At 44.1% G+C, this 24,335-nt stretch overlaps 3 protein-coding genes across 5 annotated transcripts; 2 read left to right on the plus strand and 1 right to left on the minus strand.

Moving 5' to 3' along the window:
• The first annotated feature begins 1,998 nt into the window (after positions 1 to 1,998).
• On the plus strand, positions 1,999 to 12,907 carry dna2 (DNA replication helicase/nuclease 2). Of its 2 annotated transcripts, none has more exons than XM_010888911.5 (23): positions 1,999 to 2,388; positions 3,102 to 3,158; positions 3,264 to 4,345; positions 4,463 to 4,639; positions 4,837 to 5,020; positions 6,817 to 6,965; positions 7,058 to 7,189; positions 7,313 to 7,541; positions 7,643 to 7,760; positions 8,877 to 9,033; positions 9,137 to 9,331; positions 9,607 to 9,840; positions 9,946 to 10,062; positions 10,161 to 10,270; positions 10,399 to 10,508; positions 10,627 to 10,848; positions 10,989 to 11,182; positions 11,285 to 11,374; positions 11,484 to 11,691; positions 11,863 to 11,952; positions 12,157 to 12,339; positions 12,442 to 12,588; positions 12,824 to 12,907. In XM_010888911.5, the coding sequence occupies exons 1-23, from the start codon at positions 2,362 to 2,364 to the stop codon at positions 12,875 to 12,877; spliced, it is 4,266 nt and encodes a 1,421-aa protein (XP_010887213.2). In that variant the 5' UTR covers positions 1,999 to 2,361; the 3' UTR covers positions 12,878 to 12,907. The 2 variants fall into 2 exon arrangements, with proteins under 2 accessions (XP_010887213.2, XP_010887214.2); XM_010888912.5 differs by having other exon boundaries at positions 2,000 to 2,388; positions 4,466 to 4,639.
• Positions 12,908 to 12,998: 91 nt separating this feature from the next.
• Positions 12,999 to 17,331, minus strand: LOC105021324 (phenazine biosynthesis-like domain-containing protein). 2 transcript variants are annotated; one of them, XM_010888909.3, is made up of 9 exons: positions 17,214 to 17,331; positions 17,008 to 17,107; positions 15,786 to 15,884; positions 15,568 to 15,677; positions 15,413 to 15,442; positions 15,229 to 15,317; positions 14,230 to 14,405; positions 14,086 to 14,148; positions 12,999 to 13,954 (listed from the first exon to the last, which is right to left on the minus strand). In XM_010888909.3, the coding sequence occupies exons 1-9, from the start codon at positions 17,295 to 17,297 to the stop codon at positions 13,842 to 13,844; spliced, it is 864 nt and encodes a 287-aa protein (XP_010887211.2). In that variant the 5' UTR covers positions 17,298 to 17,331; the 3' UTR covers positions 12,999 to 13,841. The 2 variants fall into 2 exon arrangements, with proteins under 2 accessions (XP_010887211.2, XP_010887212.2); XM_010888910.4 differs by having other exon boundaries at positions 13,919 to 14,007.
• A 1,797-nt stretch (positions 17,332 to 19,128) lies between these two features.
• Positions 19,129 to 24,270, plus strand: hnrnph3 (heterogeneous nuclear ribonucleoprotein H3 (2H9)). The gene is made up of 11 exons (XM_010888913.3): positions 19,129 to 19,234; positions 19,966 to 20,060; positions 20,162 to 20,317; positions 20,399 to 20,542; positions 22,049 to 22,187; positions 22,708 to 22,895; positions 23,009 to 23,098; positions 23,184 to 23,293; positions 23,427 to 23,562; positions 23,843 to 23,899; positions 23,996 to 24,270. The coding sequence occupies exons 2-11, from the start codon at positions 19,973 to 19,975 to the stop codon at positions 24,067 to 24,069; spliced, it is 1,182 nt and encodes a 393-aa protein (XP_010887215.1). The 5' UTR covers positions 19,129 to 19,234; positions 19,966 to 19,972; the 3' UTR covers positions 24,070 to 24,270.
• Positions 24,271 to 24,335: the final 65 nt, after the last annotated feature.

The raw sequence follows: 24,335 nt of genomic DNA on the forward strand, positions 1-24,335 counted from the left end.
AACTTTAAGTCAAAGGTTTTTTCTATTGTTTTATAAGCTTATGTGTTAATTGAACTATCAAAATGATTTCATCTAATATCCACATGTTGGTTGTAAGTGACCAAAACTCTAAAACCCTTAAACAGTTTTAATCAAAACACAAACAGAGACAATATGGTCACCCAAACAAGAAAAACATTCTCAGATCTCTCAGAGCTGGGCATCTTATTCACTCTTGGGTTGCATTCTACCAGGCATGCCGCTCCCGTCACATGTTTTTTTTTTTTCAATCAAACTCGTCAATAAATATGTTAAGAAAAGCTTTTGCTAAAGGCAGAAACTCTCCTCCAAACAGACTAGCCAAACTGAACGGGCGTTGGGATAATGTTATAAATATTCATGTTTCTTAGTGATTGTGAGCCTGCATATAGCTTGCTAGCTAACCCAACATTTACATGTGATCTACATAATAAATTGTAAAAAAAACACATATTTTAACCATCATATACAGTATCTAGCTATTATAGGTGGACAATATCTGTATAGGTATCGCAGAGGATCATCAGAGAAGCACAAGCAACTGTATACTGAACATAAGTGCTTAATTGCAACATTATTTTAAGCTTTCCCAAACCTTTAGGTGACCTTCAACAGTGTAACTATGTATAACATATTGGAGTATAGAAGAAATGTTGCACTGTCTCAGTATAAGGGCACTGTATATTCATTTCAATCACATGACAGTTGTGCCAGTGAGAACGTGTGTGAAAGTGTGGAACATTAAATCTAATGCATTATGTCGCTTTTAGCAGCAAAGATATATAGAAAATATTGCTCTATTCATTGATTGGCAGGGTGGTAATTTTTGCAAGGGTATACTTAGCAGCATGGGTGGCCTGTTGAGGAACAAGAAACCAGTGCTGCATTTATCTTTAAAGTGAGAGTGTGTAATATGGGTATTGAATGAAAGCGATGAGTCATATTCCAAGGTATTTGTAATTGTTGACATACTCCAAATCAGGACAAAGTAGGTTGAGGTAGGCTCTGATTGAAGACCATACTTTTATTGGTGTTAAGGAGTAGGAACTTTGGTGTTGAGGTAGAAGTCTTCGCATTTGTATGCTTTCAAAAGGAAATTACTTCCTAAATTAAATGTTTAGCTGTTAGGTATGTACAGTATGTTGTAAAACACATTTTATTGTCTTTATAATGGAACATGAATTGTATCATTCAAGTCATGTCTTCTAAGCAGGTTGGTAGGGGCAAGATGAGAGTTTGATAAATTGTTTCTAACCTGTGGCCACACAGGAATGACTGGATTGAATGCTCAAGCATTGCTCGTGAGGGTAATTTACCAATATTACCTTAACACTTTTCAAATATAAATGAAAAACTTAGTCTCGTTTGTTATAATAGATCAGGACTAACATACAACACATGCTGCGTTCATAACTAAGTGGAAATGTTTTTTTTTGCCAACAATCAGTCAACTACTAAGTTATATCAGTTTTTTTTAGGAACATTGAGTTGGATAGTTGTCAAATATCAGTGAACTACTACGTAGACGTACGTTTATTGTGCTTGTACGGATATTATACTGCTAAAAATAGAAATAAACTGCGTTTTATAAATGTTTTCCATATCGCACTTAGCTGCTAAAATTAAGTAATTTCGTTAAGCTAATGTCATATGTCAACATGTTTAAAAAGTCGGATCGCGTTGTAGACTGACAAAATGGGTCCTTCCTCAATTCACTGTCGGCACCCCATTTGCACTTTCACACCATTTTTTTACAAGGGTCCCGAAGCAGAGGAAGTAAAAATGAGCAAGGATTTTGGGGCTAGACCCGGCTGTGGCCCATTCCAATAAATTTTAATCCCTTACACCGCATTTGTTTATGTTTGATTTCGAGAACTGACACAGCGAAATACCCCCTAAATTACTTTTTTGTTATTGAGGTGTATTTCTTTAATTGGAGGACTCTGTCCATTACGACAGGGAAAGTGAACGTTTCCCAGTCGTATGTAGTAAATACCGTCTTCCCATTTGGTTATTAACCGTGAAGCGATCTGCCAACCAATCCCAATGAAGAAGAATAAGTAGGTAACGAATCACCATCATTCAAACTACCATTACGCGCGAAAGCAAGAAACAAGCTCAGATATCGCTTGAATGGAATAATCAGCACAATATTTTGCGATGTTGGATGCATTTGGGTTAATCGATAGAGCTAACCGGGCTGTAGGCATATTTGATTTGAGAGGAATATGTGAAATTGGGTTATACGTTTCCAACTTAGATATAGCTAGCTAACGAGACGCAAGCTAGCCATCATCAGACAATACTGATTGTATAACGTTAGTGGGACTACTGCACGTTACCATGAAGAGGACAAAGTTAAAGAACTCCGTGAGTATTTTCTGATTGAGGTTTTATTCATAAAATTAATGTAACGTTATTGTTTGTCACGTTAAGTAACCGAGTAGCATTTACTCTTCAGTGTTAGCTGCATGAATGTGAGATGAGATACAAATAATTTATTTTGGACTTTAGCTAGCATGAATAGTTGATTTTTAGGGAGAAAAGTTTTAGACTCGTAATGTGTATATAACAGTCAATAGTGCATTGATTGAGCAGTCTCGCTAGTAGTAATCTTCATAAATGTGTTAATGAGCATGTACTAGTTGTAGTGCTGCTTGCACACGAACATAGCAAGAATGTGAGGTGATTGGTTGACTCGGGTGAGGGCGGATAATACGTACCAACCCTGAAGTGACAAGGGTGACCACATGATTTGTGTTGTAAAAAGAGAGTAGCTAGCTATATTGTTAAAATAGGGAATCATAGCTTTTATCACTAAGACACCCCCCCCCCCCCCCCCATTTGCAGATTTGAAATAAAATCTCACATTTTGTGTTGATACTGTTTTTCTTCAGTTCTGTTATGTTCATTTATATGAAACCTCAATCTAATTATACATTCTCTTTTTTACAGGTAGATTAGAAACATTGATAGCTGATATTAAAATAAAATACTTTATTCAAACATCTTTCACCCGGGCACCGACATTTATGGTTATTTATCTGGCTCACCTTAATTGCTGTACTTTGTACCAACGATAGGTTATTGGAGACCAACAGAAGACGCTTTCATCATTTTTCTCCCTAAACAAGATCAAGGTGAGGGTTTCTTTTTCTGTGTGCTGGCTTGTGTTTTTGGGGGAACCTATTTATAGTTTATTATCCACACCTGGTGTATGCTCATTGACAAACTGTTGCTTTCAGGAGCTGAATCCTCCCTTGAAGAAAACTGACTCCAGCAAAACTATGACAGACCCTGCAAATGTGAACACGTACAAGCGTAGTGTACTTGGGGGCATTGAAAATTCTTCCCCCTGTCTGGACATCCTGTCTGTCCCAGAGACCCCTGACAGCCAGATCAGAACCTCGCGGCCCTCCTACGACCCAGAAGTTGGACATCTCTCGCCTATCTGCCGCAGTCCACGGCCCAGAGATGGCTGCTCAAAGAGAGAGAATTCTCCTAGGGCTGCATTGTTCTTTGAAAGGGGTAAGACCAGTCCCCCACCCCAGAAACAGACCGGTACTAAGATCAGTAGCATGCGGCGTTGCTCTGTGAAAAGACTGTTTAGTCCAGAGGGTGTGCATGATGCCAAACGTCCCAAAACCATGCCGATTAATAGGCCTTCTGTTAACTCTCTGCTGAAACCTGTCATTCCCGGAGACAACATCCTGAGTGAATGCTTACAAGTCATTGCTGACACTCAAAAGCCAAACGGCACTATGCACCGACAGGGCACAGGGCTTGGCGGCCGAGCTGTTAATGTCAGAAATCCGCCTCAGGCTGGGCAGGCACTCTCCAAAGTTGATGCCGTAATAACATTTGGAGCCAAGGGGAAGATGAGAAACACCATGCCGTCGTTAAAGCCACTCTCTGTCAAAAGAGCGTCGTCCTTGTCCTCCAATGAGAGTTCTCCCCCTAGCAGCTGGAGTGACTATGAGGAGGAGGAGCAGCAGAGTGCTTTTACCGTCGTGACCGAGCAGAAAGCTTCCCGGGAACAGTGTAGATACCCTACAGACTTAAATACCCGCAGTGGGCATGTGATTTCTCCTAGCTGTGACAAAAGTAGTAATGTCCCTTTCAAGAGTGGAAAAACTAGCCTTCCGTGTCCATCCAATTCCAAAATGGGCTTAATGGAAGTTGAAAGCTGTGCTGACAGAGATGGTATCCCTGATGGGAGTAGAGAGGTACCATTGGAGAACCAGCTGGAGGGGCTGGATGACAAATGGTTTGATGACAAAATGGAGGAGAGCTCTAATAACCCTGCAGATGAGAGATCCACTGCTGGGTATGAGAAGCACACAAATTACTACCAGACGTAGACTACAAATATTCAGTTTTTTTTTTTTCCTTTCTTATTTATATATGCATCTATGAAATTGCCCTTATGTATGCTTTTTCTAAGCAGTAAAAAGATGGACATCCCAGACCATGTTATTCTGACAACTGGGCTGCACAACCGCTACTGGGTACTAGATGTGAACGAGGTCCCTGGTGTTCGTGGCTCCGTGGAGAAACATCTGACTATCACTGCCTCAAAGATGTGTCATCCCACTGAGCTCTGCATTCTGAAGGATGGATGGTAATTTTCGGCTAATCACACCCAAATAGGTCTTGTGGGCAGAATATGTAAACATAAATGGTACCATAGAAAATCTGTCACGATCCAACCGGATGCTTGAGATCACAAGCCCCATTAGTTCTGGCGCTTTGGGCAAATCATGGACCCACTCCCTAATTAAGGAACACCGGTTCTGATCACAGTATTCTCTTCCCTAGGGAGTCCACACCTGTGTCCTTGGGTGATGTAGTTCACCTGGAGGGCCAATGTGTCTCTGGGACCTGGCTGATAGACAAAGACTCCGGGTTCCTGGTTCTTCTGCCTGATGTGCTCATATCGGGGACTAGCATTGCCAGTGGGATCCGCTGCATGAGACGAGCTGTGCTAGGGGAAATGTTTAAGGTATGAACATGATATACCAGGCTATGTTTATGAATTGGCTGACTGACCTTTGTATAATCAAGCAACAAGGTATATGGTAGGAGTGTCCCGAGAACCTTGGGAAAAGCGAGTGGCGTTACACGTGGGTAATTTGCTCACGTGATGCAGAACACTAAGCGGTTGGTTGGCTGATTTGGCTCTCAGTAAAGACGAGGGCGGGGTGTATGTTGAGACTGCTCCTATGTTTGGATTCTAATATGCAGCACTTTCCTGCCCCCCCCCCCCCCCCAAAGAAGTGCTTGCACGCATGTAAAGGCTCCTGCGTATGGTTTCACCCACACATCTCAGTGCTTAACTCTCTCCCTTTTATTTCTCCAAACACATGGTGTGTGTTAATCAGAACCCTTTGATAACTATATTATCAATTATGCACATTTGTGATCTGCAAAGAATTGACATTATTTTCTCACTAGATAACATGGGGCTGCCAATGCTTAGCTCACAAATACAAATATTAAGGTATTGGCTATGTTTTTTTTTATCCTCTCAAAACTGATTGGAATGAGCTAACCGTACCATATTATTTATTTGCGAACGTTTTGTTAATACAAGGACTGTAAAATAATGCATGTGAATTTGACATTTGAGCTGTCGGATTGTTTTCTAAACCACAAACAAAGTGAGTGAAGGAAAGTCAGAATTGCTCTGACAAGTGTGCAATGACACAGTTGTGGTGTAGGCTTTTAAGTGCATTTCCAGATTTTCCAAACACAAATATACAGGTGCTGGTCATAAAATTTGAATATCATCAAAAAGTTGATTTATTTCAGTAATTCCATTCAAAAAGTGAAACTTGTATATTATATTCATTCATTACACACCGACTGATATATTTCAAATGTTTATTTATTTTAATTGTGATGATTATAACTGACAATTAATGAAAATTTGAATATTACTTAAGACCAATACAAAAAAAAGATTTTTAGAAATATTGGCAAACTCAAAAGTATGAACATGAAAAGTATGAGCATGTACAGCCCTCAATACTTAGTTTGGGCTCCTTTTGCCTGAATTACTGCAGCAATGCGGCGTGGCATGGAGTCGATCAGTCAGTGTCACTGCTCAGGTGTTATGAGAGCCCAGGTTGCTCTGATAGTTGCCTTCAGCTCTTCTGCATTGTTGGCTCTGGCGTATCGCATCTTCCTCTTCACAATACCCCATAGATTTTCTATAGGGTTAAGGTCAGGCGAGTTTGCTGGCCAATTAAGAACAGGGATACCATGGTCCTTAAACCAGGTACTGGTTTAAGTCAGCCTCTTTAGCTATGACCTTTTGTGTCTTGCCTTCCTTGTGCAAGGTGTCAATGGTCGTCTTTTGGACAGCTGTCAAGTCAGCAGTCTTCCCCATGATTGTGTTGCCTACAGAACTAGACTGAGAGACCATTTAAAGACCTTTGAGATACTGAATTTGGGGTTTTCATTAGTTGTCAGTTATAATCATCAAAATTAAAAGAAACACTTGAAATATATCAGTCTGTGTGCAATGAATGTATACACTATACAAGTTAGACTTTTTGAATGGAATTTTCTGAAATAAATCAAATTTTATGACCAGCACCTGTATATGACGACGAGTATCAAGTGACAAATGGATACGAGTATGACGAGATGGGCACACACCTAGTATATGACCACTAGCCAATATACCACAAACCCCCCCCAGATTACTTTCTGCTATTATAAACCGGTCACCAATACAGTTATTTCACATTTTCAACGGTTGTAAGTATCTAATGATATGTAATCCACGCCTAGAGTTTTGACGGAGGCTCCAAACAGATGCTGAACGGTACGATCGTTCACGACATCTTCCAGAAAGCTGCGATGTCTCAAGACTTCTCCTTGGAGAGGCTACAACAGCTGGCCAGCCAAGCCCTGCTCGGGCCCGCCTATCTGGGAGACATGTAAGAGCCGTCCTACCATCCGGGGGGATTTGGGGTTCCTGGGCAAAGGTCAACCGGGTTTGTTTGCAATTCTTCCTGACGCCGCTGTGTAGGTACACCCTGAGAGTGACTCAGCAGGACATGAAGCAGGAGATTTGGGAGTACCTGCCCGCCCTGACAGAATGGGCCAGGGAGTACCTGACCTCCTCTCCTCAGGCAGGCAGGAAACGGTTAACTCTCAAGTTGTGAGTAGCACCACGCCCACCAACCCTCTCTCCATGTCCAAAGGGCAAATTCGCCCGATTTATTAAAAACATATTGAAATGTAAAAATGTAATTTGGTTCCTTTCGGCTGTCCCCTCCTAAAGACCCAGCGACGGGGACCTGGTCCGGCAAGACTCTGCGTGCAGCGTCACGTTCACAGACTTTGTGGACATCGAGGAGAACATCTGGTCGCCGCGTTTCGGCCTCAAGGGGAAGATTGACGTGACGGCGGGGGTGCGCATTCAACGCGCGGGCAGACCCCCAGCCCACAGGATCATGCCCCTGGAGCTGAAGACGGGCAAGGAGTCCAACTCCATCGAACACCGAAGCCAGGTACTCCCCGCCAGCGCAGCGGCCGTCTGGACCGTCCAGGCATACAGCAGGCGGGAACAGTATTCACCACCCGTGTGCGTGCTTTCGTTGTTGTCGACCAGGTAATCCTTTACACCCTGATGAGCTTAGAGAGACGCAGGGACGCCGAGGCCGGTTTCCTGCTCTACCTGAAGACGGGGAACCTCCACCCTATAGTCGGGAACCACATGGACAGAAGAGGTGAGCCCGTGTCACCAACACGTTTCCAGGGTTAAAGGGATGTCCGTAGTGAAGAAGGGCCCGGGTTCGTCTTTAGTGTGCGAGGTGTTTCGTAGATGAAGTAAAACGCATGCATCAAACGCTAATGCAAGCGGGCAAGACCGACGTCTGGGTGAAGGATCTAGTACGGTTCCTTTTTATTCCTTTTTTTTTTTTTCCTATTTTCCTTTATTTTATTTTTTTTACTGAGTTTGGAGAGAAAAAATATTGTTTTCTTACAAACGTGTTTCATGAATTGGTACTGTGTGTGAGGCCTGAGCTACCATCAAACATGCCATGTCATTTGTGTGTTATTTTGCCCACGACGTGTGCCAATCATAGCCAGACCTTTCCGTCTCTGTAGCACACAGTTCCCCACTCGCCTGGCAATTGTTTTACAGGTGTGTTCTCCAAAATTCTGAACTTCAGGAAGTGTGTTTTCCCGCACTGAATATCGGTTGCGGTCTTCGGTTCTGGAATAAAAGGCACTGTTTAACTGAAACGCGTGCTGTTGAGCAAGTTAAACGTTATTTTTTATTTTGTAGTTTGAGTTCACTTCACGTGGTCAGTATTCCGTAACATCAAGACGAACATGAGTAATGTTATAGGGCTGAATCTGTGAAGCATATCATAGTGAGTGAGGTTGGAAACATGTTTTTATACTTGAAGTTATCTTAACAGTACCTGTCTACTTATTTGTTCCTTATTCTTCAATACAGTAGTGCCTTTTTTTATTAAAACAAAGGGGTGTCGATTTGTGGAGACCAAATTAGAGGGATCAATCAAATCTTGGTCGACCATAATAAATTAGGTTGGGGGAAAGCCCTAGAAGAAATACTGGACTAAGTCATATTGTGTATATATTTTGACAAACATTTCTGGATTTTTTTGCTGTCCAATGACCCTTCAACTCACTATGACCCAACTCATGACACGTTGAAACCTTTATTACATTTAATGGCTACAGGAGCACCACATTTCCCAGCTGACCTTTGACCTAATTGGCCTGACACCTAACAAGAGGTGTTCATTTAGTTGGGGCCAGGACTTCATGGTTGACTGACATGATCCATGTCTCTGTCTCTCTATGTCTCTCAGAGCTGTTGAAATTAAGAAACAGCCTGGCTCATTACGTCAGCAACAGCACGAAGAAACTGGAGGGCCAGACACGGATGGGACCTCTGCCTGACATCATCACAGACAAACAGGCATGCAAGTGGTGTCCCCAGGTCAGGAACTGCTCTCTCTACGACAGGTAAAACCATCTTCCAGAAGGGACAAACGCCTCCGGTTCCGGAAAGCAACTTGTTAGAAATGATCAGCCTGATGCAGACCCGTCGTGCGTTTGTTTCCTACAGGGGTGTTGAGAGTAGGGCTCCGGACTACCTCACCAGTGAGGCCCAGCAGTCGATGGTGCAGCGGGAGATTGAGCACCTGAAAGAGGCCCATCTGCTGTACTTCAGCCACTGGCTGCTCCTCTGTGCCCTGGAGGCCCAAACCATGGAGCGGAAGGGAGGGCGGCGCAACATTTGGCTCCAGTCTGCCCAAGAAAGGTCCGGAAGGAACGGCCTATAATGTTGGTCGCATATGTTTTATAGGACAGGCTTAAAGACCTGTCAGTGTTGACGCTTGATTAACTGATCTAGTGTTGGAGAACACGTTACAGCAGTGTTCAAAATGCCCATCGGTACTAACAAGCCTTTAGTTTTCTCGTTAACCGTGGTAAAAAAAATATATATGTGTGGTGTTACTTTAAACCTGATTTGGTGGTCATTGATAAATCGTGGGAGTTTGAGAGCTTCTGGTGTAATGTCAATTTGGTGTCCAGGGAGAAGAGTGGGAAGTGTATGGGAGACCTGCAGCTGATTGGCCCGGTGGAGAACCAGGCGGACGGTGTGTTTGTGCATCGTTTTGAGCGCTGCCCTGGCAGGGAGCGGGGCTCGACCGGGTTGATCGTCGGAGACAGAATTGTGGTGAGCGACCAGGATTTGAGACTAATCGGCGTGGCAGCCGGGTACGTCTTAGACACGGGAGTCACCGGAGCGAGCTGCTCGTTGGATCGGTAAGATGGCAGTGTAGATTACAATGGGAGGCTCAATAAAGGTCTGTTTGCCACTTGTTTGTTGCCTAGTCTGAAATTCAAGCTGTTCTCCCCTGATCTCCAAAGGGATCTTTCAAAGTGTTCCTCCGAGGTTGTGTTTCGACTGGACCAGGACGAAGGGGTGATGGGAATGAGCACACACCTGGTGAACCTCTCCAAGCTGATGGAAAACTCTGCGCCAAGGTATCTTCAGTACTACTGTTTTTTTTCTTCTTTTGAACGGTGGTGCTTGTGTTCAGAGGCAGGTAATAACGCTGGCTATGCCTCCCCTGTGTTTCTAGTGCCAGACTGAGAGAGTTAATAGTGGACTTCACCCCTCCTCAGTTCATAGACAACCTCAGTAGTGTTCTTCCCAGAGAAGCTAAGGACACCGTAGCCAACATACTGAAAGGTCTGTCCTCCGATTGGTTCCCACACTCCCCCTGGTCTCACTTTTGACCGGTATACTTCAACGGCGACTTAATTTTGAGGCTCATTATTGACCATAACAATATCCCGGGTCTTTCACACATGTCTCAGGTCTCAACAAACCTCAGAAACAGGCCATGAAGAAGGTTTTGCTCTCCAAAGACTACACACTGATAGTTGGGATGCCCGGTACTGGGAAAACCACCACTATATGCACACTGGTAGGAGCGGTTTGGCATTTCTCCATGTTCTACTCTTGTGTGACCCTTTTTCTTTGTGAAATGTGTTAATGGGACGATAAAAAAAACGTTACGGTCGTTGCCCCCCCCCCCCCCCCAGGTGCGTATTCTCCATGCGTGTGGCTTCAGTGTGCTCCTGACCAGCTACACCCACTCTGCTGTGGACAACATCCTTCTGAAGCTCCGGCGGTTCAAGGTGGGCTTCCTGCGTTTGGGCAGGGCCCAGAAGGTCCACCCAGACATCCTGGCTTACACGGAGGAGAGGTGTCGGGCTGACGGCGTCCACACGCTTCCCGACCTGGAGAATCTCTACAACAAGGAGGTGAGCGGGGGAAGATGCACCTCCTTCCCACTGTGTTGCACTTATCCCAGGCTGGAGAGGAGCAGTTCCACGACCTCCTCTTGACGGGGGTCCTACCGTCGCTTTGTCGTCGCTCTGGTAACCCCTCTCCGTCTCCACAGTTGGTGGTGGCCACCACGTGCATGGGTGTGAAGCACCCCATATTCACCCGTCGTCGTTTTGACTTCTGCATCGTGGACGAGGCATCCCAGATCAGTCAGCCAGTGTGTCTCGGACCCCTTTTCTACGCCCAGCGTTTCGTCCTGGTGGGGGACCACCAGCAGTTGCCCCCCATAGTGCAGAACAAAGAGGCTAGGTGAGTACCCCCCCCGCACCCCATCCTGGACCTCCCCGGGGTCAGGGAAGGCAGACGTACTGTCATCTCGGGTTTCTTAACGATCTCGTGTCTCGTCGTCAGGTCGCTGGGGATGGACGAGAGTCTTTTCAAGCGTCTCGAACGTCACAGTCAGGCTGTAGTCCAGCTTAATGTCCAGTACAGGATGAACAGGTTGGCTACAACCCCCCCCCCCCCCCCCTACCAAATCACGTTCACTATTCATACATCAAATTCCTTTTCCGATGTCAACTGGGTTTCTCTGTGCACTCAATGTTCGCAGCCAGATCATGTCCCTGAGTAACACCCTGATGTATGACGGGAGGCTGGAGTGCGGCTCGGAGCGCACGGCCAGTGGCGTGCTAGCCTTGTCCTCCCGGGCAGCTGTCCAGAAGGAGCTGGAGCACAGTCTGTGCGGGCCAGAAGACCTGGCGTGGGTCCAGGCTGTCCTGGAGCCTCACAACCCCGTCTGCTTCCTGGACACGGCCCAGGTCTGTCTCCAACACTTCCTCACAGGCAAACACAAAACTGCCGCTAAATATGATAGGCTCACATCACGTGCCGTGCACAGTGTCTTTTAATTGTGTTTACATTTCGACGTGACGCCTCTAACCCTGTGTAGATAAGCATTTGAATATGTTCGGCTTGTGTGGTCCGGGCAGGTGCCGGCCCTGGAGACGGTGGATAAGGGGGGAGTCAGTAATCGAACCGAAGCGGCTCTGGTTCACGGCATAGTCAGCCTGCTACTGAAGGTGGGGAGCGTCACTGAACATCAGAGTTGAGAAACACACCAAGGCATTTCAATGAATCGACCTGGTTTACATAGACTCCGAGCAACCAAAGGTCGCGCACACTGATTGAGAGAAGCAGAACTTGCATTCGACAAGTCTTTCCCTGATCCCTTACATTTCCTGGTGGTCCTGCCCTGACTGTGCTGTGCTCTCCCGGTCCTCTAGGCGGGCTGCAGGGCCAGTGACATCGGCGTCATCGCTCCCTACAGGCAGCAGTTGAAGGCCATCTCGGGCCTGCTCGTCGGACCGGCCTACAGCGGCGTGGAGGTCAACACTGTGGACAAGTACCAGGGCCGCGACAAGTGTGTCATTGTGGTCTCCTTCGTCAGGAGCAACCCGGAAGGCAACGTTGGTGGACCTTAATGTCTCTTAGATTAGGACATTAACCTGGCATGTGTTTTTATGTAGTAAACTGACCTTTGACCCGTGTGTGACCCGGTCTGTCAACAGCTGGGTGAGCTGCTGAAGGACTGGCGGAGGCTGAATGTGGCCATCACCCGAGCCAAACACAAGCTCCTCATGGTGGGGTCGGCCCCCACCCTGCTCCGCTACGCCCCACTGGAGAAACTGCTCCGTCACCTCACACAGGAGAACATGATATCCTTCACACGGCCTGTTATTCATGTCAGATGTTGTCATTACATATTCACATCCCTCTACAGGAGCCCTGTGCAGATGGCCATCACGCCGAGGCAATGTCACACTGCTCGGCTGTAATTTGCTGATACGCCCGTTTATCTTGTTAGGTGCCGTGACATGTTTACAGCAGTGTAGCGTTGCTAATGATTGGTAACGATCAATTCATTTGGGATGTTTGTCTTAACTGGTCCACATCTTTCAGCTCCCCCACGCAGCCCATGAAGTATTACCCACCATGCAACTGTGACGTGTGACCCCTGTCCACACTCGGGAAATCAACCTTCAATACCTCAATATTGATTACTAGAATTGGAAAATACTTGAAATGGTAGAATGGGTGTTGTTAATTGATTGCTGCTATTGGTTGATATGTTTTATTTTCTTAAGGCTTTTTATTACAGCAGAATAAGCATTCCAAACTCAAAGACACCAGCAAATATATGCTGTGACTGTTCACATTGATTTAAGACTGTGGAGAAGTATTCTCCTGTCTGCACCAAAACACATGTACGAACTCAAGATTTAGATTGGTAATCACTCATGCCTATTTTTATTCGGTCTTGAAGAACTTTTAAAAAATTTTATAATTAAGATGACAATTTCTATGTGAATAAATACTTTGACGTATTAAGTTTCTCGTTTCCCAGTATAATCCCAGATTGTGTTTGCACAGCAAAGCTACCATTCTAAATTTGTCTCTATACTCCCAGGTTTTTCTGTATTTTAGGTTAAGTATGTGGGAACCATACAGAATGACACCTGTGTAGTGTACAGAAGGAACCCTGAATCATTTAAGGGCATGCAGTATGGGTTTGCACCAATACTGATGTCCTCTGTAGTCCTACATCTGGGCCCCTATACCTTGTTCGTAAAGACAACCAGTCTGAGACGGCAAAAAACAAATTAACGACATTCTGCACAGTTGCTGTTATTTTAAACTTGGGTATCAAATTCAAAATGTTGGGAGTATGACGATTTAAAATGTAGCCTTGCTAACCAAACATATGGGGCTGTTTTCACAGACAGGGAAAGCTCCATTGAGTTTATTTTTATTTTTTTAAAGACCAGGCTTAATCTGGTATACTAAATGCTAGCTTCATACAATGGAATAATCTCAACTGGAATGTATTCTCGGAATTACAGGTTTACATTTTACATGAACCGTATGCTGTTCTGTATACGGCTAGGTGTCGGTGTACCGACTAGCCTTTCTACACCGCGAGTGTTCCCTGCAGGATGATCACAGCCTTGCCGGCGATGTTCAGACGGCCATCTTCCCGTAGTTTCAGCTCTAACTCCCCGCCGCGGCTGGAGCACTGATAGGCTGTCACACGGGACGAGAATAAATGGTGTCGAGTCATTTTCCTGAGGATGTGACTGTCCAACGGCATGTGTAAATTAGCTTTTTGCTCTCTGTTGGAATGTTTTATTTATTTATTTTTCTCCATTACCCACCCAGCAGTTCTTTCTTGCCCAGTTTCTCTGACCAGTAGCCTGCAAGGACCGTATGTGAGGAGCCTGCAATGATGTGAGAAAACGGACAAATTGAAACCTTGAAAATACTTCAGAATATGACCGGCCAATGTCCACGGGGCTTACCGGTCACAGGGTCCTCTGGGATCCCGTACCAGGGAGAGAAGTTCCTGGAGTAGAAGTCATAGCCGGGCTGACTGCCAGGGTCACCGATCATGGTGACAATTAGACCCTTAATCCCCTGGGAATTGTCCACACGGAGCAGAGCTGCTGTGTCTGGCTTCAAGGACGTCAGCACTGACCTGTAACCCAACACTTTTTCAGGTTTCATTCTATCCTCCCTCCAGTTCTAAGCTATAACATTATGACCACCTGCCTAATATGGTGGAGGTCCACCCCAAGGATTCCCAGCAGAACATTGCCCAAAGCATCACACTGCCTCCACCGGCTTGCCTTCTTCCCATAGTTCATCCTGGTGCCATGGGTTCTCCAGGAAAGCGACGCACACGCACCCGGCCTTCCATCCACGTGATGTAAAAGGAAACGTGATTCATCAGACCAGGCCACCTTCTCCCATTGCTCCGTGGTCCAGTGCTGTTGCTCACGTGCCCAGTGTAGGCGCTTTCGGTAGTGGTCAGCACGGGCACCCTGATTGGTGTGTGGCTATGCAGCGAAACTGCGATGCACTGTGTGTTCTGACGCCTTCCTATCAGTACCAGCATTAACTTCAGCTTTCAGCAATTTGAGCTACAGTAGCTCCTATGTTGGATCGGCCCACACGGGCCAGCCTTCACTCCCTACGTGCATCAATGAGCCTTGGCCGCCCATGACCCTGTCGCCGGTTCACCACTTTTCCTAATTTGGACCACTTTTGATAGGTACTGACCACTGCAGACCGGGAACACCCCACAAGGGCTGCGGTTTTGGAGACGATCTGTCGTCTAGTCATCACAATTTGGCCCTTGTCAAAGTCGCAAAGATCCTTACGCTTGCCCATTTTCCCAGCTTCTAACACATCAACTTTGAGTACAGAGTTATTACAGATCAGTATTATTCACTTCACCTGTCAGTGGTCATAATGTTATGGCTGATCGGTGTATATATATATATATTTTATTTTTTTACCTGTCACACTTGTCTGCAAGGCGCACCATTAGCTTTTTGGTGGTTCCACAAAGGCAGATGTCTTGAACTGGCTGATCTCCTACAGCCACCTGCACATACATGATAAGACTGCTGGACACGTATAACGTATTTTTCTTCGCAATAACTTACAGCCACTGACATTGCATGATAATTCACTACTTACCTTGACTATGTCTTTAAATTCACTGAGACCCTGTGGACGTGAAGCACCAATGAAAAAGAATATGTTAAAACGTAAATTTTGATCTGCATTAGCTTTTATGCAGTAGTTGAAAAATGTGTAAAACGTGAATGCACCACGTTGATGGCATCCCCTACCACGGGAGAAGGTTTGTTCAGGGGGAAATCCATCACTATTGATTCCCCCCGCCGTTGTACAGCCAGCTCTCCACTTAACGTCTTAAAAACGATTGTTGGGTTGACGTTGTCTATAAAAGGATAATGGGACAGAGGAGAATCGCAGTATATTGTGCAAGTGTCCAATATGCAATTCACTAACTTTTAAGATATACCGAATAATGTCACTTCATTCTTACTTTTTTTGTAAAACAACACCGCGGCTGAGGCCAGGGTAGCGTGGCCGCACAGACGAACCTCAGTGGTTGGGCTGAACCACCGCAAGCGAAAGCGTTCTCCTTCAAGACAACATATGTACAAGCATTTTAGAGAGTTGTGGTGAGTTGATTTACCCTTTCTTTCCACAATCCCATCTATCGTGTGTTGCCTTCACATTGGTGTGAGTCATCCTGGTTTGTTGCAATAAAACATAATACCACTGGATGGCAGATTTGCTTACTTCTGCATAGGAAGATGTGATAAAGGGGATTCACAGAGATAAGTAGAGGTCTTTGGTAGCCAAATGTGTATCACGGGTATTCAAATCTTACACTACGAGGGCCAGAGCGTAATGGTTTTCTAGTCTACCTAGTCATTAATTGGACCTACCTGGTGTCTTAAGTCTGAATAAGTCCCTGATTAGAGGGTTGCAATGAATAATGGAGTGGAACTGGCTTTGAGGGCCATATTTGAATACCCCTGGCCTATCTATCAGCACTGTTCATCCTGGTCACTGGGTGAAATCAGACATCGACCTAAACTCCTTAACTGCAGGTGGCAATAATAGGTGACATTGGCTTTACCATATACAGTACGTGTTTATACAACACACTACATGGCAAGACGCACCCATACAGTTTGCTTGCTAAATAATAGAAGTAGTAGAACATGTACTACTTCAAGATGGATGTAGGCTCAAAGGTACCCCATAGGATCTTAAATCCAGAGGTCCAATCGTGAGACATCCGGGAACCCTTGTGAAGCAACCTTGAAAGACCAGACCGGGGTTTGACAAGGCATTGGGAGTGAACCAGTGTATTCGGTAGCTGAAAACATGTGAGAGAGAAATACTGACCAAGATGTAGGATTTCTTTGTAAAAGAAATACATTAATACCTAGATCAGTGGAGTGCCTTAGATTTGATTACCTGAACAAGCGTCATTTGGCGCAACATTCTTTTGAGCATGGTCTTAGCTAGCTAACGTTGCCATGACATTGTCTTCAAGTGTGTCTTCGGTTTTCTGTCGGAGAACCATTTTCATTTCACAAGCATCTTTGATGCTGCTGCCCATGTTCTCACAGATGCCATAATGAGACAGCTACATAGATGTGAGGTCTATCCAAGTCTATGGTGGAATGCATTTTGAAATAGAATACATTTATAGGTATCATCTTTAATTGAGGATGCCTTATAAAAGATACCTGAGCTGAAGTCTTCATTTGAATTTAACTTTATGATGAAGGCAGTCTCTGATAAGTTCATTTCAGCAGCAATTTTCTGGTACACATCATCTTGCAATTCCTGTTTTTACGAGGACAGACAACATTTAGCAGTATTTCTTTGCATAATTACATTATACATGTTTGGGCAGAAAGCAGGTATACATGTAATAAGGAATGTTACTTACCTGTGAAAGTAGACAAACTGCTGCTGGATTTCCTTTGAATGGCAAGTTGGTAAATGCATCCACAGTGAATACTGGAATCTCCATTTCTTCTCAGTAAGAAGAGTAGAAGACCTGCGGACGTATGAACTTTAACCGGGGGGTGTATATCATCCGAGTAGCAGTGGTGGCTCCTGATTGGCTGAGGGGGCAGCCACTCAGCCAAGTGGTGTGGGAATCTTTGTATTTTATTTAACCAGAAATGTATCCACTTGTAGCCAACCAGGCATCATCTAACAACAACTTGGATAATAGGTAAAGCCTTCCTCCAATTATAGGACAATCATTTCTCATATCTCTGAAAATAATAATTGTAGTTATTGTCAGTCTAGTAATGTAGGCTTTGTCGTAATTAAAGTACACAGAGTGGGCCAACTGCAACATGGAAGAGCCAGTTAACCCTGTAATGGATTGCCTCTTAACCATAAAATAGGATACCTAATTGAATGCTCTCCATAAGTGAATAGGCCTAAGATTTTAGGAATTGGTAATTGTTTGCATTTTGAGCAGAGAGTAGCACCAGGTTCATGGACTAGATACAAATATTAGGCCTGTCTATTTAAAGCGCTGGTTGGACTATTAGGTCAAAGTTAGAGAAATATAATAAACAGAAATATAATCAACAATTGACCCTTTTTGCTTCCAGGTTGTTGGAGTGAATAACAATTTGTTCTTGGCATACTTGACTGGAAAAATAGGCCGTTACTACTTCATTAAGATGGGTTTATTGTTATTAAATATGCTTTCAGGGACTGGTGCATAACAAACTGTTTTTTAAAACCTTCCAATCTGGTCTAGATTGGCAATACTCTGTTTATATGGCACATTGACACACATTTTTAGGGGACCTATTTTCACAACCAGTGTCCAAAAATCACAGAATGCTTTTAGTGTGGTAGGCTATTAGATGGTTAGCTGCTCTTTCGATATGAGTGGCTTGCTGGTTAGGCTGGACTGGATGTATTAGACTTATGGATGATTTTGCTTAGCCCTGAATGGTTTACTGACTGTTTGTTCAGCCTGATGTGTTTCACACAGCTGGGATGGAGGTAATTCGTCATGCATAACCAAAACCTCCAGGCACTTTTTCAGTTGTGCTTGGTAGTATAAAGCAAGTTCCTGGCCAGAATTCTAACACCTGGTGACAATGACATAGCACACCTCTAGGTTCAGATCCACATTGAGAGTATTCCAGGGTGCAACGATTTTAGGAGGAGATGAGGTCCTGGTCCACACCTGCAGAGTACCTGGTTTGGGGGGCCCGTTGCTGTCCCTGTCCTTGTCCACCTGGTCATACTTTTGACCTAGTCTAGAATCAAATAGACTCTGGATTTTGCCCAGAGAAATGTATGTATTATTCTAATTGGACTCTTAATATCTCACCCGGCACAGCCAGAAGAGGACTGGTCACCCCTCTGAGCCTTGGTCCTCTCTAGGTTTCTTCCTAAAATTCGGCCTTCTTAGGGAGTTTTTCCTAGCCACTGAAATCCAACACTACTGTTGTTTGCTCCTTGGGGTTTAAGGCCGGGTGTCTCTGTAAAGCACTTTGTGACAACTGCTGTTGTAAAAAGGGCTTTATAAATACATTTGATTGATTGAAATGGAAATAATAAAACTTACATTAACCCAAACAATCACAATCGACAATGAAAATATAATTTATAGGATATTAGAAATGTCATATAATCATTAGTACATTTAGCCTGAATGGTATTCCATTAGTGTGGGGCAAAATATTCAAAAGCAGTTCTTCCAGATATTTTTTTTCTATATAAGATAATGAAACATGAACAGTACGCATTTGACGTACATGGTTAACAGTTGATTTACACTTACAGTTTCAGTATGACATTTCTTATGCGCAGTTGGACTGTTCAAAAGACGGCCTGGAACGCAACCACGTTATCTGAGATGATGTGTTCTCGCGACATTGGTACCTGCTGGAAACTGTCACCTGAGACGGACTGAATCCGGGGACAGGAATTGTAAGACATTTTTGCTAGTTACCGTAGCTAATTGTATTACTAATACTTTAGTGACAACCAATTAAAATCTTAGGTTTATTTCATTTGCGCTGGTATGTAGCTAGCTATATGTTTTCCGAACTGAATGGAAAGTTATGTTTCCTGACGTAGAATGTTTGACCGTTGTCGATGTCCTAGCTAGCTTTGAAGCTTAGCTAACTTAGCTAGTTAATGTTTGCTAGGTAACGACGTCGTTAGCAGGAGTTAGCTTGCTGGCATCTATCAAGGAACCAGACTGGCAAGCTAGCTAGCTGATGTGCATTATAGAAATCGCGTGAATATCGCTTGCTGTATAGTTAATGGGTTCACTGTAGTTTTAGCTAGCGTTAGCAAACTTTCAAGGACATGAATAATGACAGCCCAAGTGCAAGCTGCTTAGTGAAGAAAATTCATTGTCCTGTTTTTACCTGTAAGGTCACGTAACTAGCAACCTCACAGCTGTCTGGGCAGAGAAAACCGGTTAATTAACCTTGATGCCAACTGGTCGATAATTGCGAGGTTCGCTACAAGGATATATATATATCCTTGTAGCGAACCTATATATAAAATGCGTACATGCAATCGTCCTTGAAGACGACAATCAGTTACATTAGTTAATGTTAGCTTTCTGGAAATTGAATTCCTGATCATACATGCCAAGTTGGAATTGAGTATGCACAAATCATGCTAATGATTTTTCGTCCATTGTCCAGAGGAAGTATGTCTGTGAATGATGAGGGCTATGTGGTGAGGATTCGGGGCTTGCCTTGGTCCTGCACCCAGGAGGAAGTGGCAGGGTTCTTCTCTGGTGAGGAGTCTTTGGGATTGAAGAGTAACTTTGTTTTATCATTTGTCAACACTTTGTTTCTCTCTGGCACAAAATTAAGTAATCTTGTGTATCTCTTGCAGATTGTAACATTGTCGGGAAAGTGAATGGAGTGTGCTTTACCTTCTCTAAAGAGGGAAGGCCTAGTGGAGAAGCTTTCGTTGAGCTGAAAACAGCAGAAGACTTTAAAAATGCCATAGCGAAGGACAGGAAATACATGGGCCATCGCTACATTGAAGGTACCAGCCTATCTATGACGGCTCTTTAATGTCAACTGTGATTCAGCTTCCTGACTGACTGCCGGTTTCTGTCCTGTCTAGTGTTCAAGTCAAATCGTAGCGAGATGGATTGGGTGTTGAAGCGCAGCGGGCCTACGGACTACGACAGCTGCAGTGGTTGTATGCTACGCCTCAGAGGACTGCCCTTTGGCTGCAGTAAGGAGGAGATAGTGCAGTTCTTTGCAGGTACACACCCTGACTTTAGTAAGGTGTCTTTGAACAAAGCGTCAAATGTTGAATGCAGAAAAGAACAGGCCTGTTGAATGCTAAGTTTCAGGCGTACGTGTTGTGAGTACATGACATGGAAATCGACAGGCTATGGGAAGCGACAAGACATGAGAACTCTGACACACATCTGTTTTTGTTGTTAGCTTTTAAAAATCTGCAACTGCGTTTCAATTAAACCAAGGCATTTAATGCATCTCAGTGTTCAGAACAGTCGGAAAATGGTATGTGACTGATTAACTTTATTTCATATAGCCTTTTTCTTTTGAGGCCTAAAAATATACATTCACCATAACATTGAATTTCTAGTTTCAATGTTTGTTTTTTTTTTTGTTTTTTTTCTGTTTGAGGAGCCACTCAGGTCACAAGATCAGACTACAATCTCCTTCAGGCTGAAAATTCCAAAGCTGCCAACCATCACTGGTTAACCAGACACATTGAGAGAAAACACATTCTAGCCAATCAAATCAGTGCAGTATGTCCCTCTACCCAATAACCTGTATCTGGTTTACAGTGGGATTGGTGGTGAAATGAGACTGAGTTAGGTCTTGTAGACCATTCAATATCACCATTTGAGAACAGTGTTTTTGGAGGCACTTAGGAATTTCAAAGGTGATAATGGGACCAGAGTGCTCCTGTTTTAAATGGCTGCGATTATTCAGAATGTTTCATCCATTGCCCTCTGTTAGTGACAGTAGTGTGTAGCAGATGTTTCCCAACACAAAGACGCATTGACCTCAGAATCCAAATAAAAACCTGGGATTCTAAACTCAATTTGTGCGGCATGTTTGGGCAAACTTTCTACATGCGTGCGCACACCCCTCACTGCCACAGAGCGTGATGTTTTAGGGGGAAGAGGCATTCTTCTAGTGTGATTTTATGCTACTGTTTAGGTTAGTATTAAGTTAGAACATTGTTATAAACCCCTTAAATCCAAATCCAAAACAACTGTTGTAGCAGCAGCAGAGTAGAGTGTTTAAAACACACTATGGTTTGAAGACATTCCAGGTAGTCTCTTTTGATTCATAAACAGTGAATGTTAACGTGTAGGAGAAAATAAAGGATAGTCTGTTCTTGGTTACATTTCTCCAGCCCCTTCCCTCTGCTTTTTAGTGAAACAGTGGCAGGAAATATGTATGTTATTATTTCACTTTAAGAATATGTAGTTATAGTCCAATAAGTTGTGCACAGATTCTGTTTATAAAACCTCATGCAAAATCTGTCTGGGACAATGCTGCTTTTAATGTTTGTCTCTGCGCTGATGTTACTCTGCTCTCTGAATAGTATTTTCATGGATCCATTGTTCAGCAGTATGTTCTTGAGTCTTATGGTGTGTCTAAGATGTGTGACATTGAAGTAGTTGAACACAAGGGGGGGGGCGGGAAGGGCATTTCTTTCATACAGGTGGGAATGTTGCAGCTTTTTAACATGTCTCCCCTTGTGGGGTTATTTGTCCTTGGGTTAAAGGGTTGAAAATCGTGCCAAATGGGATAACATTGCCGATGGACTACCAGGGGAGGAGCACAGGGGAAGCCTTCGTGCAGTTTGCCTCAAAGGAGATAGCAGAAAAGGCACTGGGGAAACACAAGGAAAGAATAGGGCACAGGTGGGGACGGACAGCCTGGGCTGGGTATTTAATGTTATGACTAATATGGGGCGGGGTTTCATGCATCTTTCCTGTAAGTTAAAGATGATATGATCAGTCATTATTCATACTGAAGATTTTTTTCTTTTGTTACTTGGGCAGTTACCATACTCAATCTGGGCACTTGTGTTAATTTTAGTTTTCATGCAGTCGGGGGAGAGGGAGTTAACTTTGGTGCTGTAGAATTGTGGGAGCCAGGGTGAGCCTAATATTGTAGTATAGTAATAGTGACAAACCAAAACATGCTGTCATTAGCAGATTATGGGAAAGTTGCGCTATATTGTTACTGCTAATATCTATTGTTATTATTCCTTGCCCCTATAGATTTAAGATAAAGCCACATGTTTGACCACAGTTATTGGCATAGATGAAATTGCCCATATGAGTCATGTACACTGTCTTGCCTGCCTTGCTGATGTTCTCCATGTGGCTGTTATCCCATGTTCTTGTCATAATTCCGGCTGCATTTAAACCCATTCAGGTATATAGAAATCTTCAAGAGCAGCCGGAATGAAATCCGTGCCTACTATGAGCTTCCCCGGAGGATGATGGGGCAAAGGCCCGGTCCTTACGATAGACCCATGATGGGGCGAGGTGGGTTCTTTCCTGGTCCGGGACGAGGGGGAGCTCTTTTGGACCAAATGCGTGGAGGTGGGGGCTACAGCGGGGGTATGTCCGGTTGATTTGCTCAGTGAAGTAAAGCGTTTGACAATGGGCTGGACTGAGTTTGGCTAATGGTCTGACAAGCTATGTGGATTCTCCCTGTCTTTCTGTTCACATAGGCTACGGTGGATTTGACAACTACAATGGTTTCAGTAATTACTGTTTTGGTAACGGCATGTTCGACGACCGAAGGGGTGATCGAGGCAGAGGTAAGAGCTGCTGTCCTGTCAGATGATGACGACGACGACGACGACGATGATGATCCACAAACTAACTCTGTATCCTTGACAACAGCTATGGGTGGCCACGGCTACGGCTCTGCAGGTGCTTCCAGCTCCCACAGCGGACACTTTGTACACATGAGGGGCCTGCCTTTCCGTGCTACTGAGGGAGACATAGCCAGTGTGAGGTTTCTGTAGCACCCCACAGTCACTCCCACATCAGTGTGTTCCATTACGAAACCTCCATTCTGTACGAAGGTGTTCATACAGTCTCGTTACACCTTGGTATGTCTGTGTGCGCATCTTTTTGGTTTAGTTCTTCTCGCCACTCAGTCCTGTGAGAGTTCACATCGACGTGGGGCCCAATGGAAAATCCACAGGCGAGGCCGATGTCGAGTTTGGGTCTCACGAAGACGCCGTTTCAGCTATGTCCAAGGACAAGAATCACATGCGTACGTGGATCCCACTTTTAAAATGCATGATATATGGGAAGTCAGTTGAGTTGCACTGCAAATGCTCAACCATAAGCACTGGGGAGCTTTCAAAAACCAAAGGAGAGAGTTAATTTTTCATTTAATTTCATGAGTTCAAGAAACACATGAAACGTATAGTCTCTGGATAGGTGGGTGGGGGTAATCCAAATTTAAGTGGATGAAATGCTGACACAACAAAAGGGAGTGTATTTTCTACAGGCACTGTAGTCTTTTCTAAAGGTGTTTGTTTGTTCTGCAGAACATCGATACATTGAGCTCTTCTTAAACTCAACTGCTAGTGGAGCGTCCGAAATGGGTAAGTTTTACATTATCTGTTTGTTATTCAGCTAACGACCCGACAGTGGTGGAGATTGTTTTAATGCAATTTTCTGGATTTCTGCCTCGGTTTTAGGCCGTAGCAGTGGTTTCTATGGTAGTTCAGGAGGCTCTGGCTCAAGAGGGAGTGGATTGAGGGGCATGTTCTAAGCAGGCGTAACCACCGTTCTCAACCAGATGTTGAAGATTTGTTTTGTATCTGAATGTTTTCACATGTTCACGGAAAGTACCTACTACTTAGAATATTTTCCAGTCTCAAAGAGTGGATTAAAAAAAATATATATTTGAGCGGTTGCATAGGCCAACCAGCTATTGTACATTTTACTGAATAAATTTTATATTTAATTATCAGTTTGTGTCAGTAAATATTATTAGCAAGAATGCTAGTTTTAGCAAATGTCCCTACTTGTATCAGC

Source organism: Esox lucius, chromosome 6 (genome assembly GCF_011004845.1).
Source record: "Esox lucius isolate fEsoLuc1 chromosome 6, fEsoLuc1.pri, whole genome shotgun sequence".
In the NCBI taxonomy this organism is placed as follows: Eukaryota; Metazoa; Chordata; class Actinopteri; order Esociformes; family Esocidae; genus Esox; species Esox lucius.